The 16,634-nt window shown below is 42.3% G+C and overlaps 1 protein-coding gene and 1 long non-coding RNA gene across 3 annotated transcripts in view; both read right to left on the bottom strand.

The window, feature by feature from the left end:
* Positions 1 to 5,892, bottom strand: part of LOC128586343 (uncharacterized) — an 88,972-nt gene extending 83,080 nt beyond the window's left edge. Inside the window, exons 1-2 of one of the 2 annotated variants that reach the window (XR_008380221.1) lie at positions 5,440 to 5,892; positions 5,086 to 5,362 (exon numbers count right to left, since the gene is read on the bottom strand). This is a non-coding gene — a long non-coding RNA (uncharacterized LOC128586343). Of the gene's footprint in view, positions 1 to 5,085 lie in introns of both variants that reach the window. The other variant, XR_008380220.1, reaches the window with a different exon arrangement.
* Positions 5,893 to 14,441: 8,549 nt separating this feature from the next.
* On the bottom strand, positions 14,442 to 15,673 carry LOC128586108 (RRP15-like protein). Its single transcript, XM_053591665.1, has one exon. It carries the CDS (start codon positions 15,669 to 15,671, stop codon positions 14,838 to 14,840), a length of 834 nt encoding a protein of 277 aa, XP_053447640.1. The 5' UTR covers positions 15,672 to 15,673; the 3' UTR covers positions 14,442 to 14,837.
* Between the last annotated feature and the right edge of the window lie 961 nt (positions 15,674 to 16,634).

Below are 16,634 nucleotides of genomic sequence, written 5' to 3'. Positions count from 1 at the left end.
CCTATCACGTGAAAGAGGGTCCCTTCCCAAGACCTGGGTGTCACCACAAAAATCCTCCTCTGTTATTGTAGCCTGGGGTGGTTTACTCTCTGGAAAGGGGAGGCTATGATGAGGAAGAAGGGGAAAAACCCATCCTTTCATGATCACCTCACTGGTTAGAGAACAAGCATTTCAAGAGAATGAGCTGTTTCTTGTATGTTTCTCAGTCATTTGTCAGAGCAGTTCAACAAATACTTGTTTAATGGATGAATGAACTATAGAGCCAATCTAGCAGAGAAAATGACATATCCTAGTGTTTGACGCTCTATCTGATGTCTTAGAATGACTGGGACTTTTTTTTCTTAAGCACGAGCAAGTTCTAGTATGATGTAAGTCATCAAGAACTTTATACCAAAGGCATTGCATAATGCCCCCAGCCTTTATTTGTCTGCTGAGGCACAGCAGGTCACCCATGGTCAGGGTGGTAAGTGGGGAAGTTTGGCCTTGGCTGTCCCGCTGCTTCTTTTCCTCCCTTAACCCGCAGGAAGCTCCCTCCAGCCTCCTTCCCCAGTCAGCACTTTCCTAGCTCTAACTTGCTTGCAAAACAGGAAAGGGTTGATAACATATACATATTTTGACTGAAATTGCGCTAGATAAAATAACTAAATGATTCCAAAACTTATACATGCTTTCATTGAGATTCTAAGAAAGAGTGACAGCCCAGATGAAAGGAGAATGTGGAAATCCCAATGGATCCAAGAGGTTCAACTGAAAGTGCTTAGTAAGCCCACCCAAAGCTCCCAGTGCAGAGGCACTATCCCTGGTTTTCCTCCCCGGGTATCAGCAGCAACAAGGCTTTGTCTCGGACATGGTGGCAATGGTGTAGGAAAATGGAAGCAAGCAACTGGCGACTTCAAGTGAGATTGGAGTTTAACACTTACCCGCAGGCGCTCAGATAGGTACAGTTGCACTCATCACTCGTGCTTTGTTTGTCCCCGAGGCTGATGAGACTTGGGAAGACAATGTGTGTGTACACTTTAACTGTATGGTGAGTTTTCAAGGGCAGCTACCATATTTCTCATCCTTCTAAACCTAGTCCCTGCTACAGTGCCTGCCATGATAGATGTTTCCAGTAAAAAAAGAAAAAATTACTGAAAGAGTGGGTGGATGAATGCATGAGTAAGTGACTAGCACATCTTACATTTTCTTGGTCCTTTGAAAGGAGAAACAAACACACACACACAAAATGGAGCTGAACGTGGATGAGGCAAGGTAGATTTTGAAGAGACCCAAGACGTTTCCTGAACTTTCTAAGTGAATTTGTATGTTAATTAATGCCAAGAAAAATTCAGAATTGCCTCACATTGCCCTCCTTCTCCAAGTTTCAAGGTCTGGTGGTACCGGTGTGGTAATAGGGCTGTCTCTCCACCCCCTGTGTGCCCCAGGAGGTGGCTCTAACCAGTGGTAGGGAGCCAGGAACAGGTCTTAGCAAGAGACGGACACATACTCTAATCCTGTTGCAGGTCCTCCTTCATTATACAGTTCCTGACCAGCTTCTATAGAAAGAAAGCAAATGAACTTCTCAAAAAGCCAATAGTGTGTCTCTTACATTTGCAGCAGGCCCAAGGTAGTCTCCATGATTCATGAAGATAAAGATGGTTTCTAACAACTGTTTGTGAAATGGGAGAGGTGGAGGGCAAGGGGAGTGGAAACTTGAGGACTCCCCTCTGTCCCATATTTGATAACAGTATTGTATCCAGAGAACATACACACCCAACACAACAATGAGGGCACTGGTTAGTTTCCACCTGCCTCCCACCCCAAAGTCTGTTCTCTACCCTTTTCTGCCTTTCTGTGTATCTGAAAATTGACCCCTATGGATGGCATCTCCTGGACTCCCTCAACACCTGGCTTCTGGTGGGCTTGGCTGACCAATGAAAGGCCACAACAAGGAGGGAAAAGAGGCTGGGGCTTTTCCCCACCCTCCCCTGCTTTGGTGCTGATCTCTGACTGTAGTGGTGTCCTTCCATGACTGCTATTCCCTCCTGGGGACCTCTTCTCACAGTTCCAGATCTCACTGGGTTCCTCATCCCTTCTAGTCTAGGGAAGTAATGGTTTCTGCAGTTCCTAGCCTCTGGGTGCCCCAACATCTCTCATAGCTGCCATGACCTTGCTGACACATCTTAAATGGTCCCTTCATTGAAGTCTCTTTGGTTGAGCCATTGGGTGGAATTCTGCCTCCTACCAGTACCCTGACTAGTGCAGAGGAGAACATACAGAAGTCATGGAAAGAATTATTTTCCACTAACAAGTTCTTATATTGTTCTTGTTTTTTGTTATTTAACAAGAGATTTCTGACTTTTCGACATTTTTTGGCCAACTTGTTTCCATAAGCTTGTTTCACAGCTATACCAGTGTTGATAACATTAACACCAGCCTCACAGTCATTCTTCAGAGCTTCTGCCAGCATGGGAGCTCAGGTCCTTGGGCTAAAGGTCTGACACTTTCACTGTGTAGGGCTCCAAGGCAGGAGCACCCACAACCCAGAGCAGCACACAGGGTTACACTCCAGGAGCAGCCACAAGCACAATATGGTTTGGGGTATAAGGAGAAGGGTTCTCAGACAGCCTTTACCATGTTCCTTATGTACTTAATGAAATTCCTAAAAGACATCGGTTTTTCCATCAATTAAGCATGGCCTGGGAAGGGCCATTGGGGCTGATGCAACTCAGGACATGCTAGCCCAAAATATTGTGAAATGAAGGAATTGGAGAAAACAGCATGCACTGTAAGGTCTTTCTGACCATTCCCTGTTCTTCTCCCCAAAGCAGGTCATAAAACTTAGAAAGGATGTTCTAACCTTCCCCTAAGGCACTGTCATGTGAGAGGTACCATCCCACTGCCTGGAGGAAGGGAGAGCTCTTATCTCCAAAGACACAGGGACACAGAAGGAATCTGAACAGACTTTGCTAGGTTTTTCCCAGGTTGTGACCACTAGATCATACCCTTTTGTTCTTCTATCATAATTCTCCAGGACTGTCCACTGGTTATCAAGTCTAGCATAACAATACTGAGAGTCGCCTGTTTCTTTTGGTCTATACTTCCTGATGAAGGTTTCCCTGTCACACAAAAGTTATATTAAGTCAATTTGCTTGCTTTTCTCCTGTTAATGTGTTTTTTGTTACTGGGGCCTCAACCATGAACCTAAGGTGGGTAGAGAAAAGATGTTTTTCCTCTCTTAATGGTGTGAATGCATGTGATTGCCTTTTCAGTCAGGATGTAAATGATGATATCTGATCTTGTCCTGTCAGAAAGTGGGAACATATCTGGCTCTGACTTCTGGCCAGAAGTCACATTGAAGAGGAAAGTATGTGGGGAAAGAAAGCTTCCTTTGAGGAGTGCGCCTTCTGAACTGTTCCTCCCACTTCCCCAAGGAGAGTTCCCCTGAGGAGAGTTCCCCTGAGCAGAGTTCCTCCCCAAGTGCTCCCCTGAGGAGTATTCCCCCCTAGAATGCTCCCCCTGAGGAAAGTTCCCCCAGCGGAGCTCCCCCTGGGGTGCTCCCTCTGAGGAGAGTTCCTCCTGACTAGAGTTCCTCCAGGAGTGCTCCCTTCAGGAGCGTCCCCTCTAGGTGCTCCCTGTGAGGAAAGTTCCCCCTAAGCAGAGTTTCCCCCAGGAGTGCTCCCCTGAGGAGAATTCCCCCTGAGCAGAGTTCCCACCAGGAGTGTTCCATTGAGGAGAGTTCCCCCCGAGTGCTCCCCTGGGAAGAGTCCCCCACAGGAGTGCTCCCCTGAGACAGTTCCCCCACTTGCGATACTCCCCTGAGGAACGTTCCCCCTGAGCAGAGTTCCCCCTAGGAGTGCTCCCCTGAGGAGAGTTCCCCTAAAGAGAGTTCCCGCCAGGAGTGCTCCCCTTAAGGTGTACTCCCATCGAGCAAGTCTCCTTGGCCTCTTCTCCACAGATTCTCCCCCAGGTTGAGGAAAGACTTCCTCTTCTAGAAGAGAGACTTTCCAGCCTAAAAGAGGACAGATTTCCCTCTCAATTTCAAGGCAGCTCTTGGGGGCTACCAGTGGAGGGCTCCAGGGGCCTGATAGCTACTCAGGAGAGCATGGGGCCAGCAGCTCTGCTTGTCACAGCTCCATTCCAGTTTCTCTGGGGCTCTAAGGAGCAGTGTGCTCTGAGTAGGGCAGAGTCGTGAAAGGGGAAAGTTTTCTCCAACTCCCTCTCCACATTAGTCTCCTGACCCTGAACTACAGCCCATTCTCCCATTTCCATACCTTCAGCACTCTTGCCAAAATGCTTTTCTTCCCACACAAAAAAGGCTGTACTCATAATTTAGCTATATTCACAATTGCTAAAACTTGGAAGAAACCAAAATGTCCTTCAGTAGGTGAATAGATAACCTGTGGTACATTCAGACAGTGGAATATTATTCAGTGCTAAAGAGAAATGTGCCATGAAGCCACAAAAGGACGGAGAAATTTTAAACGCATATTACTAAGTGGAAGAGGCTAGTAGGAAAGGCTAAGTACCATGTGCCGTCTGGAAAAGGCAGGCTGCAGAGACAGTGAAAAGAGCAGGGGTTGCCCGAGTTTGGAGGGAAGGAAGGATGACTCGACAGAGCACAGAGGGCTTTAGGGCAGAGGGGATTATGCCCTGTATAATAATCTCACAGCACATTCACCTCATCATGTATTTGTCCAAACCCATAGAATGCACAAAACCAAGAGTGCACCCTACCGTCTCTGTGGCTGACCCTGATGCGTCAGCATAGGTTTATCTAACGTCCCAGTCTAGGGGAGGATGTTGAAAGGGAGAGGCCACGCATGTGTGTGAGGGCAGGGGGTATATGGGAATTCTCTGTACCTCTGTACTGTCTTCTCAATTTTCCTGAGCACCTAAAATTGTTTTTAAAAATAAACTATTTTGTTAAAGGTTTCATATTTCCAAGAGTATTTGCATTCTAACAGGGTTCAAACCCTTAAGTCAGGGGTGAACAGCCTTCCTTACATACCGTTTGCTTTTCACTGAAGCAAAAATGCAAGGAAAATAACACACAAGGTCAGACAATCGAGTGAAAGTGACTATGGTCACCTTTGAAGTACTCACCCTAGCCTTCTGGTGACTGTAGCAATATTCAGCAATGAGGGATGCAGCACTTTTCCTAGGACGAGTTCATGAACTTAATTGTCGGACCTCATATGCCTGTATTCTCAAGACTTAGAATACTTGCTTTACTGAATCAAAGAATGTCAGTGAAGAAACTGGCATGTCTTTTTATTCACTAGAAATTTCGTATCTGGACATTCGTCCTGAAAATCATTCACCACCCCGGTGGTTCTCCCACTCAGGTCTCGGCCCTCGGGTTGCCAGTTGCTGCTTCACGCTGAAAAAACACAAAGCTTTAATAGCAGAATTTCAGCTGTTGGCCAGTGGTGTGGGAGCCATCTGGGGAAATTATACCCGTGGGCTGTGTTTGTTCCTGGCCCTGAGACACAGATCTCTGCGAAGCATAGATGGAGACTTTCTTCCACTTTCCTAAGGAAAGCTTCCCGGTAGATCCTGTCCCAAGGAGGTGAGTGGCATGACACAGGGATGTCAGCTGCAGAAGTCCCAGGGAGCAGGGATTTCTGCTCTTTCGTCCTTCCTTGCTTTCTCAGGGAAACATGTTTCTGTGGTCGAACCAGCAGTCACCCGTGAATCCTTTATCAGCTTTGCAAGGGCAGGTGTTGACACAGTGACTAATCTAGGGCACAGCCACCTTGCCTCTTCCTGACGAGGTTTGCCTCCTCTGATGGACTGACTGGTGTGGGATCTATTCACTCAGAGTTATGTGGCAGTCTTCCTTCAGGTAACCCTGGGGTCAGTTGGCTTTGCTAATGTTAGTACTCTTAAAGCCAGCTTCGTCCCAAAGCATCCTATAGAGTTAACCACAAAGCCCTGAACCTGAGGCAGGAGCCGATAGGAGCAGCTAGCACCTCTGTGGGAGGAGTTTCCACCTCTGGCAGGAAACCCACCTCCTGAGACCAGCACCTTCTAAAGCCTTCTTTAGGTTAATGTGCAGCCTGCTGATAGTGAAGGTGGAAAAAGTTTAAAAAATTCAAACTGATATCTGTTTTCTGGGAATTTTTTAAAAATTCCAGATTAATATTAGGGTACAAATGATTAGCTTACATTGTTTGCATTTGTTAGGCAAAGTTCAAGTTGTTGTTGAGCCCTTCACCCAGCGGGTGTACTGTGTACCCTTCCATTGTGCCCAGTAGATGAAAGTTTACCAATCCCTTCTCTTCCCCTTCTCTTCCCTCCCCCACTTGAATTTAATTATGGTGGTTTTTTTTTTTGGAGACAAGAGTCTCACTCTGTGCCCTAGGTAGAGTGCTGTGGCACCATCATAGCCCACAGCAATCTCAAACTCCTGGGCTCAAGTGATCCCCTGACCTCAGCCTCCTGAATAGCTGGGACTACAGGTGCCCAACACCATGCCTGGCTAGTTTTTTTATTTTTAGTAGAGATAGGGTCTCATTCTTGCTCATGCTGGTCTTGAACTCCTGAGCTCAAGCTGTCCACCTGCCTCGGCCTCCCAGAATGCTAGGATTACAGGAGTGAGCCACCAAGCCCAGCCTAATTATGTTTTTTTCTCTAGTGAATGTGTAGTTGTTTATCTATCAGTCTATTTTAGTATTGGATACTTGCCTTTCCAAGGGAATTATTTTTCTATATTCTCCAGATCACCGCATGTGGTGTTTGTGCAGGGCCAGTGGGGAAACTGCCTCAAGTGTCTGGGCCCTGTCACCTGCCTTGCTTCACACAGATGGTCACAGACTTTAGCCCACCTGCACATATAACCCTCTGCTGTCCTGCCCAGACCCATCTTGATACTTCGGATCAGGGATCTGGCTCCTAGGGCAGACCCCTAGCTCCCCACCCAGTCACATCCATACAAATATATGGTAATGAATAAATGAATACATTTGTTTAAAAATATTTATTAAGTACCTACTATGTTTCAAACACCACGTTAAATAGTGGCAATTCAGAAGCAAACAAGATAGACCAGGACACAGCCCAGCACAGAAGGCAGGCACTAAGCAAGTTGTCATGGGGTAGGGCAGGGTGCTAGGGAAAATTCAGAAAGGGCGAGGCTAGTGCTGTAGTATAAGCCCTAGGGAAGATGTTTGGAGTCTCAGTTAAGAGAATCATGTTAAGCTGGGACCTGAAGGACAGGTAGTAGTTTTCTAAATAAGGCAGTAGAGACAGCCCAGGCACAGGGCCAAACAGAGACAGTGGTGTGTGCTTAAAGAACCAAATAAAGTTGACTGTGCCTGGAACTCAGAGAAAGGAATGGGCATGGGAAGAGCTGGGACTTGAGAGGCACACAGTGAAATGTGAAGTGCTGCAAAAAATGGCAGTAAGGTGCTGGCCCTGCCCCTTTTCTCCCTCTATCCCCTCCCTCCCTCCCTCTCTTTATTCTTCCCTCCCTCCCTCCATCCCTTCCTTCCTTCCCTTTCTTTCAAGATGCATCTCACTATGTTGCCTAAGGCCCCAACTCTGAGCTCAAGCAATTCTCCCACTTCAGCCTTGTGAGTAGCTGGGATTCCGGGCATGTGCTGTTGCGCCAGTCTTTTTCTTAGGGGAAATGGAAATGAGATGGATTTTAGGTAGCACTGGTTTTTATAACTTTTTTTAAGACCAAAGTTTATTCACTTCTATAACAAAGAGAGCAAAGACACACATTGTTGTGATGTTACAGAAATTCCTGAGCACCAAGCTCTTCCTAGTTTCATTTCTATAAGCCAAATATCAACTTCATGCCATAATATTCTAGGTCAGGAAATGCAATTAAACTAAGAGAACAAAGATCTAAGTCTTATTGTCCATAAGGAAATTGGCAACAATAGCAAGGGCTTTATCCCTAATATGTTAAGGCTTTTGATCATATGTTTGATTTCCTATGCCCCACCTCCCCCACCCACATGTGCACTAATATAATCTTTAAGCTATTAATGTTGTGATTTTATTCGTAGATTATTTTTACGTTGCAGTTTCCTTGCATTGCTTGGAATAACTCTACTTCATCATAATGTATTTTAAAAAAATATATGGCGAATTTGTTTGTTAATACTTAACCCAGAGCTTTTACCATTTGCATTCATCAGTGAAATGGCCCTGTATGTTTTTTCTTTTTATGTTGGTCTTATCTAGTTCTGGGATCGGGATTATACCAACCTCATAAATTGAGCTGGGAGGCTTTCACTCATTCTCTATTTTCTGAAATAACACGTATAAGATAAAAATGAACTGCTCCTAGGACATTTCACAGAAGTTGCCTATAAAACCACCCTGGAGATTTTTCTAAATATGAGATCTTTGATAATCTTATCAATTTTTTTAATGCATGGTAATTTATTTCAGATTTGTATTTCTTCTTGTGCCAATTTTGTCTTTCATCTTTTTCAAGAAATATATTACATTTTCCTACTTTTAAAGTGTATCAGTGTACAGTTGTTCATACTAAATCTCTGCTGTGTCTGTAGCATTCTGCTTTCTGGTTTGAACTTTCTTCCTCTCTTTTTGCACTTACGCAGTCTTGCCACATGTCTATTTTAGTAATTTCTCTGAAACACTAGTTTCTGGCTTTGTTAATCTTCTGTTTTGTTTTGTTGTTCTCTGAGTCGTTAATTTCTGTTTCACCTTTATTATTATTCCCTTCTTTCTGTTTCTTTGCTGTTCTTTTCCCATCTTCTTGAGTATTGCCTTTTGTTTACAATTTGTCTCCTACGTTGGTAGGTGTATTTAAAGCTATCCATTTGTCTCTAAATACTGCTGTGTGGTCTTCAAATATTGATATGTGTACGTTCATTACCATTCAGTTTTATATATGTATTTAATAATTTTCTTTGTTTTTATTATAGCTTTTATTTTATTGTTAAAGCAAGTAGGAATAACCTGCTTTCTATTTTTCTAGGATATGTTATTTCTAGAAAAATGAGTATTGCAACATGGATTTTTTTCACTGTCTTTAAAAAAATATTGTATATTTTGATTCATTGTGATTGAAAGATGTAGTCTAAATAGCACTCTTTCACTAGGTTTTCTTGCAACTTCTTTCGTGGCCTAATATGTAATTAATTTTTAAAATTGTTCCAGGCGTGCTCAAGAAAGAATATGTGTTTTCTGTTGGGCATAAACAAATTAAGCTTATTAATTCATTTATCATAGTCATTTTATATTAGGACTTATTTCTTCCATCTTATTTCATATTTTCCATCACTGACATTTTCCCACCCCCCACCCCCCCTTTTTTTTTGAAACAGTCTCACTCTGTTACCATGGCTAGAGAACCACAGCGTGAGCCTAACTCATGGCAACCTCAAACTCCTGGGCTCAAGGGATCCTTCTGCCTCAGCCTCCCGAGTAAGTAGCTGGGACTACAGACACCTGCCACAACAACCAGCTAGTAGAGAAGTGGTCTCACTTTTGTTCATGTTGGTTTTCAAACTCCTGAGTTCAAGCCATCTTGCTGCCCCACCCCCACCCCCCGCCCAAGATTACTAGTGTGAGCCACCACATTGCCCCCCACCCTCCAGAGAGCTAGGATTACAGGCCTGAGCCACCATACCCAGCCCCTCTTTTTAAACATTCTTACTCTTCACTGAGTCAAAATGATTTTCTTTTGGTGGTTTAAAAGAACATACTTTGGTTTTGTTCTTACAGGGGTTGCTCTTATCTGGACACTTATTTGTTTATTTATTCATCCTGATTTATTAAACTTACCAATACCTGTTTCTTTCCTCCAATAAGACAAGGGGTTCAGCATGTTCTCTCATCTCTTTGGATGCTCCTTTCTCCCTTCCCCTCCAACACACACAACAGCAGCAGCAACACCACACCACCACCAAGTGCACATGGTTGATGAAATCTAGATGCAATTTTAGGTCTGATTTCTATTTTCTTTGTCTTCCCTCCTCCCCCACCCCACCCCCGCAGTTTTTGTCTGGGACTGGGTTTGAACCTGCCATCTCCGGCATATGGGGCCGGCATCTACTCCTTTGAGCCACAGGCACCGTCCCATCCCCCGCCGCATATGGGGCCGGCATCTACTCCTTTGAGCCACAGGCACCGTCCCATCCCCCGCCTTTTTTTTTTTTGAGACAGAGTCTCACCCTGTCACCCTGGGTAAAGTGCTTTAGTGTCACAGCTCACAGTAACCTTAAACCCCTGGGTTACAGAGATCCTCTTACCTCAGCCTCCTGAGTTGCCAGCTTACAGGCATGCAACACAGCACCCAGCTAGTTTTTCTAGTTTTAGTAGAGACAGGGTCTCAATCCTGCTCAGGCTACTCTCCAACTACTGCGTTCAGGAGATCTTCCCAGAGTGCTGGGATTACAGGCGTGAGCCCACTGTGCCTGGCCTCTGGTTTCTTATATTCCTTGCTTTTTCACTAACATTTGCTTTTCCATAGATGGTAATTAATTTTACTAAATTATTTGAGCACCTTAGCTTCACATTTCTTTACAGTGCCTGTTGGATTTATTTTCCTCTAATTTGAATATTTCTTCCAAAGTTTTTTCACAACGAGACTTCACATGGCACAGGTTCTGAAATTTTGTGTCCCTGTACACATGGTTGTTACATTTAGAATATTTTTTATTATATCCTTACATTTCAGTGTCAGTTTGGCTGGATATAAATTTCAATGTACAGCTAACCCTTAAACAATGGTTTTGAACTGCATCGATCCAGTTATATGTGAGCTTTTTTTCCAACCAAATGCAGATTGAAAATACAGTATTTGTGGGATCTAAAACCCGTCTATCAGGAAGGCTGATATTTTATGTACACAGTTCCGCAGGTCCAACTCTGAGGGCTTGAGTGTGCACAGATTTGGGTATTTTCAGGGGTTCTGAAATCAACCCCCTTCACTTTCCAGAGGACAGCTGTGCAACACTCTACCCATCCTCTTTCTTTGCCTTCTTGCCCCAGCTTTGCTCTTGAGAAGCCACAAGTCGCTCTGAGGCCTTTTCTTTTGTAGGTGAGCTGCTTTCTTTCCTCTGAAAACATTTTGGAATTATCTTCATCTTGGATAATTTTAATTCACAGCAATATGCCTAATTTGGGCTTTTCTATCTCCTCATCTGGCTCCATATCAGAGGTTCCATTTTCTCATTTCCTTTATGGTTTTTCTTCCTTTTTTTTTTTAATCCCTATTATCTGAATGTTGGTGTTTTTATGCTTCATAACTCTAGTATTTCTTTTGCTTGAAAAATCTCTCTTTCTACTTTGCCTTGTGTTCTTGAATAAGTCTTCAGAATGATCTAACAGATTCTTAATTCATTCTTTACTGTATCCATCCTGCTTTATTAATCATCTGTTACGCCTTTTGTTTCAGCTGTTACACTTTTCATATCTATCATTTCCTCTTGGTTGTCCTTGCATCACATTATCAAGATCCTCATTGATCAAGTTTTTGACAAGTTAATGAACCAGCTTGTACTGTTTGTCCCTTCCTCCCAAACTGGCAAACTATAAACTACAGAAGAGAAAAAAGCACAGCCATGGAAAACTCACATAAACTTGAGAACCTTCTGAGAAGACTGGGGATTCTTGAGCCACAATGTGAGCAAGTGCACATCAGGGGATGGGTGTCTGAGAAGGGTAGGTCCAGGGAGAGCGTGTCAACGCTATCCTTGTTCACTCCTCCCTGCCGCTGGCCACTCTTTGTCGGCCTCATCGCTGTAGCAATCAGCAGCAGCAATAGAGTTGGCCTGGCGGTGGCAGAGAGGGTGTGAGGGAGGTTCTCTGAAAGCTGAATAGTGATATTCAGCAATGAGATAGCAGTTTTCTAAAATGGGTTCAAGAACTTAATTGTTAGACCTTGTATGATGACAGCTATGATAGACATTCCGGAAAAAGAGTTCTAAAATTGCTTTGAAGCATGGACTAGGCACTAGTTTTGGTGCATAGCTTCCCAAGAGGAGTACTTGGAAGGCAGCCATAGCGATATTCAGCTATGAGGTATGTGGCGCTTTTTCTAGGATGAGTTTGTGAACTTAATTGTCTGGCCTCATATACTGTCGATTCTCATTATTTGCGGTAGTTACATTCTATAAAGTCACTGCAAACATTGAATTAGCAAATACCAAAACATTGCTCCCAGGGGAAATACAAGGCTAGGTTCCCATGAGCCTCTGGTCACATTATTTTTGTCAATCAATTAATCTATCACCTTATGTGTGTTTCTGTTTAAAGGCATCTTATTTAACATGTATCAGTGATGCATTAGCATCGAATCCATAACCAATGGTACAATGACTCATGCTTCAGCAAAGATTGTATAACACATTTTCTCTGTAAGGCATATAACTAGAAACTAGGCTGGAAATTCCCCTCTGATGTGAAGGCCTCGCTTTTTTGTCTTCTAGCTTCTGGTATACTTGTTTGGAAGTCTAGTGCCCTTCTAATTCTTACTAATTCTTAATCCTTGATATAGTGTCTCTCTCCCACACCCCAGTTCACTTCCCTTACCTCCCTCCCTTTTTGATCTCTGTCCCAGTGTTCTGAAGTGGATACATTTTCCTTAGTGAGAACTTTAATAAGCGGACTTTATCTTATAGAACAGTTTCAGATTCACAGAAAAATTCAAAGGAAATTACAGATAGTCCCATATACCCCCTGCTCCCCACACCGACAGTACTCCCATCATCAGCATTTCTCACCAGAGTAGTGCCTTTGTTACAATTTACTAACCTGCATCAATACGTGATTATCATCCAAAGCCCATAGTTTGCATCAGGGTTCACACAGGTGTTATACAGTCTATGAGTTTGAACCAACATGTAAGAACATATATCTAACACATATTACAGAGAGAATTTTCAGTGCCCTGAAAATCCTCTATGCTCCTCCTGTTCATTCCTCCCTCCCATCTCACCCCTGGCAACCACCGGTCTTTTCACTGCCTCCATAGTTTTGCCTTTTCCAGAATGTCATGCAGTTGGAATCACACCGTGTGCAGCCTTCCCAGATTGGCACCTTTCACGTACTAATATACATTTCAGTTTCTTCCATGTCTTTTCGTGGCTTGACAGCTCATTCATTTTTAGCACTAAAAAATATTTCATTTTCTGGATGTACCACAGTGTTTTTAATCCATTCACCTTCTGAATGGCTTCTTGATCACTTCCAAGTTCTGGCAATTATAAATTAAGCTTCCATAAACATCTGTGTGCAAGAATTTGTGTGGACATAAGTTTTCAACCCCTTTGGTTAAATACCAAGGAACATGACTTCTGGATCATGTGGGGAAAGTATAGATAGTTTTGTAAGAAACTACCAAAATGTCTTCCAGAGTGGCCGGCTGTGTCATTCTGCATCCCCAACAGCAATATTTGGGAATTCCTGTTGCTGCCTATCCTCACGGCATTTGGTGTTGTCAGAATTCTGGATTTTGGCCCTTCTAACTGGCCAGGTGCAGTGGTACCTCGTTGTTTTAATTTGAATTTTCCCGATGACATATGCTACGGAGCACATTTTAATAAACTTCTTGGGTGTATATTTTCTTTGGTGAAGTGAAGTCTTTGGCTCATTTTTATCTAGTTGTTTTGTTGTTATTGTGGAGTTTTAAGAGTTCTTTGTGTATTTTAGATAACAGTCATTTGCAAATATTTTCTCCCAGCCTGTGTTTTGTCTTTATAGTCTCTTACGTATCTTTCACAGAGCAGAAGATTTTAATTTTTCAAATATTTATTTATATTTAATTTGTATATATTCGTAGAGCACAAATGCAATTTTGCGACATTGATATATTGCATCGTGGTGAAGTCAGGGCCTTCAGTGCACCCGTCACTGGAGCAACACACGTCGTACCCACCGCACGTGGTATCCTACTTCTCATCGCCCTTCCCCTCGCCCCCACCACTCCGAGTCTCCATTTTCCGTCATTTCACACTCTGCTTCAATTTGTACCCATTATTTAGCTCCCACTTATATGTGAGAACTGTGGTATTTGTCTTTTTATGTCTGAGTTGTGCCAACCATAGAGCTGCGAAGACATGACTTCTTCCTTTTTGATGGTTGAGTTGTGTTTTCTTTATCAATCTTTCATCCAATCCTCCATCTACAGCCATGTAGGTTGATTCCGTATCTTTGCTCTTGTTAATAGTGCTGTGATAAACATACAAGTACAGTAGAACCTTTATAGTTGACCACCTCCCTACATTGACCACCTCCTTAAGTTGACCTAATTTCCATAGACCAGACATATGCCACATGTAGGTATCAGTACAGTAGACCTAGCTCTTATACTGACCACCTCCAAATGTTGACCAGTTCATTACAGTCCCTTGGGTGGTCAACTGACAGAGGTTCTACTGTCAGATTTTTTTTTTTTTTACTATAATTTTAAATTTTACTACAGAGATCTTAATAGCTTCCCCAAACAAACAAAAGAACAGCAATTATTTCCAAAAACTATAGAAATATTAATTTCAAAAAGTTTATTTTAATTATGAATTGTACTGCATTTCTGTAGATAATGGTCATTCTAAAACAACACATCAACAGACATGACCAATCTGTAAACATGTAATGATCCTGGCAAAATGTATCTCTTGCTGGTTAAGCAGAAAATTTTTTTACAATTGTTTTGTGGAATAATACTTAAAACTATACAAGAATTGAAAATATAATCTTAATACAATTTACATGAAAAGGGGGAAGACCAGTATTCTCCCTTTACCAAAGCTAGTAAAAGTTTTTAGGCTTTCTTTCAAATGGTATCCTTATAACTTTCCAACTGTAAGAGAATGAAACATTTTTTGTAGGAGATAGCAAGTGATTGCAAATATGTCTCCTACATTGCTTTACGTATCAGAGTCGCGTACAGATCCTGGTCTGCTGTCATCTGGCCCATCACTTTCCTTGTCCCAGTCTTTCATAGATGCTCCCATCATGAAATCATCACGTAGGATAGTCCAACTTGGGCCCTCTTCTGATTTCCCTTCAGTCTGTTTGGCTTTTGAGCTCTTCCTAGTTGAACTCGTCTCATTTGTACTTCCATCCATTCCTCTCAAAACACTGATGAAATCTTTCTTGGAAACACCTGATACCAACTTAGCACGCCGCCTAACAGAGCCTCCAGCTTCTTTAACCTTTTCATCAACATTTTTTTGATGTTTCTGAACAGCATTAAATAATTGCACCACACCCCTTGTTGCAATTCTCTGAAGATTTCTCTCAGTTTCTTTGTCTTTGACAACATCTGGCTTTACTCTGCACATCATTTCCCACTCCAGCCTCTTATCACGCTGTTTTATTTTCTCTAGTCTTTCTTGTTTTAACTTTTCTTTTTCCTTTTCCAGCTCTTTGTTTTTGACCAAAATGGTGGGTTTACTTTTAGGAATTTTTTTGTTAAGGATTTTAGCCATGGCATTTGCCCAGCCCATATTAGTCCCAACAATGGATTCTGCAGTATTTTCATTTTCATTATAGGGTTCATCATCATCCTCATTGTCAGCTTCTCTTGCTTCATCATGAGAAGAAAAGCAATCCTTTTCCAATCCACAGCTTCCTTTGCTGTCGGAAGCGTCTTTGACCTCGTCTTCCAGCTCGGCTCTGGCTTCCAATTTCCTCTTCTTTGGATTCTTTTTCAGCTTTTTGCCCGCACTCACACGCGAGTTCTGAACTGCCGCAGACATCTTTCAACCTGTCAGATTTTTTTTTATATAATTATTTCTTTTTCTTTGGGTAGGTTCTCAGAATTAGGATTGCTGGATTGTATGGTAGTTCTATTTTTAGGTCTTTGAGAAATCTCCATACTAATTCCACTAACTTACATTTCCACCAACAGTGTGTAAGATTTCTCTTTTCTTCATATCTTCATCGCATTTTTTATTTTTTGTCTTTTTAATAATAGCCATTTTAATTAGTATAAGATGATATCTCTTTGTGGCTTTAATTTGCATTTCTTTGATGATTAGCAATGTTGAGCATTTTTTCATATGCTTTTTGAAATTTTTGTGCTCTTCTTTTGAAAAATATCTATTCATGTCCTTAGCTCATTTTTTAATGGCATTATTTATTGTTAAGTTGTTTGAGGTCTCCGTAAATTATGGATATCAGTTCCCTGTTGGATATATAGTTCGAAAATATTTTCTCTCATTCTATAGATTGTCTGTTCACTCTTGTTGACTGTTAATGTTGCTGTGCAGAAAATTTGTAGTTTAATTAAGTCTCATTTGTCTATTTTTGGGTTTGTTGCCTGCGCTTTTGAGGGGTTATTTATTCTTTGCCTAAATCAATGTCCAGAAGTTTTCTTCTATACTACTATTTTTTAAGTTTCAGGTTTTACATTCAAGTAAGAGACAGGGGTCCGGTTTTATTCTTCTGCATATGACAATCCAATTTTTCTGAACACCATCTATTGAAAAAGGTGTCCCTTCCCCAGTTTATGTTCTTGTTGACTTTGTCAAAGATCAGTTGGCTGTAAGTAGGTGGCTTTATCTCTGGGTTCTCTATTCTGTTCCATTGATCTATGTGTCTATTTTTATACTAGTACCATCCTGTTTGGGTTACTATAGCTTTATAATACAGTTTGAAGTCAGGTAGTGTGATGCTTCCAGCTTTATTCTTTTTGCTTAGGATTACTTTGGCTAGTTGGG

Source organism: Nycticebus coucang, chromosome 5 (genome assembly GCF_027406575.1).
Source record: "Nycticebus coucang isolate mNycCou1 chromosome 5, mNycCou1.pri, whole genome shotgun sequence".
NCBI classification, from domain to species: domain Eukaryota; kingdom Metazoa; phylum Chordata; class Mammalia; order Primates; family Lorisidae; genus Nycticebus; species Nycticebus coucang.
Note: the sequence above shows the minus strand (reverse complement) of the source record. Positions and strands in the feature narration are given on the sequence as shown.

Bases quoted from the DNA above. Each gene is read 5' to 3' on its own strand.
- LOC128586108 (XM_053591665.1), bottom strand. From the start codon at position 15,671: ATGTCTGCGGCAGTTCAGAACTCGCGTGTGAGTGCGGGCAAAAAGCTG.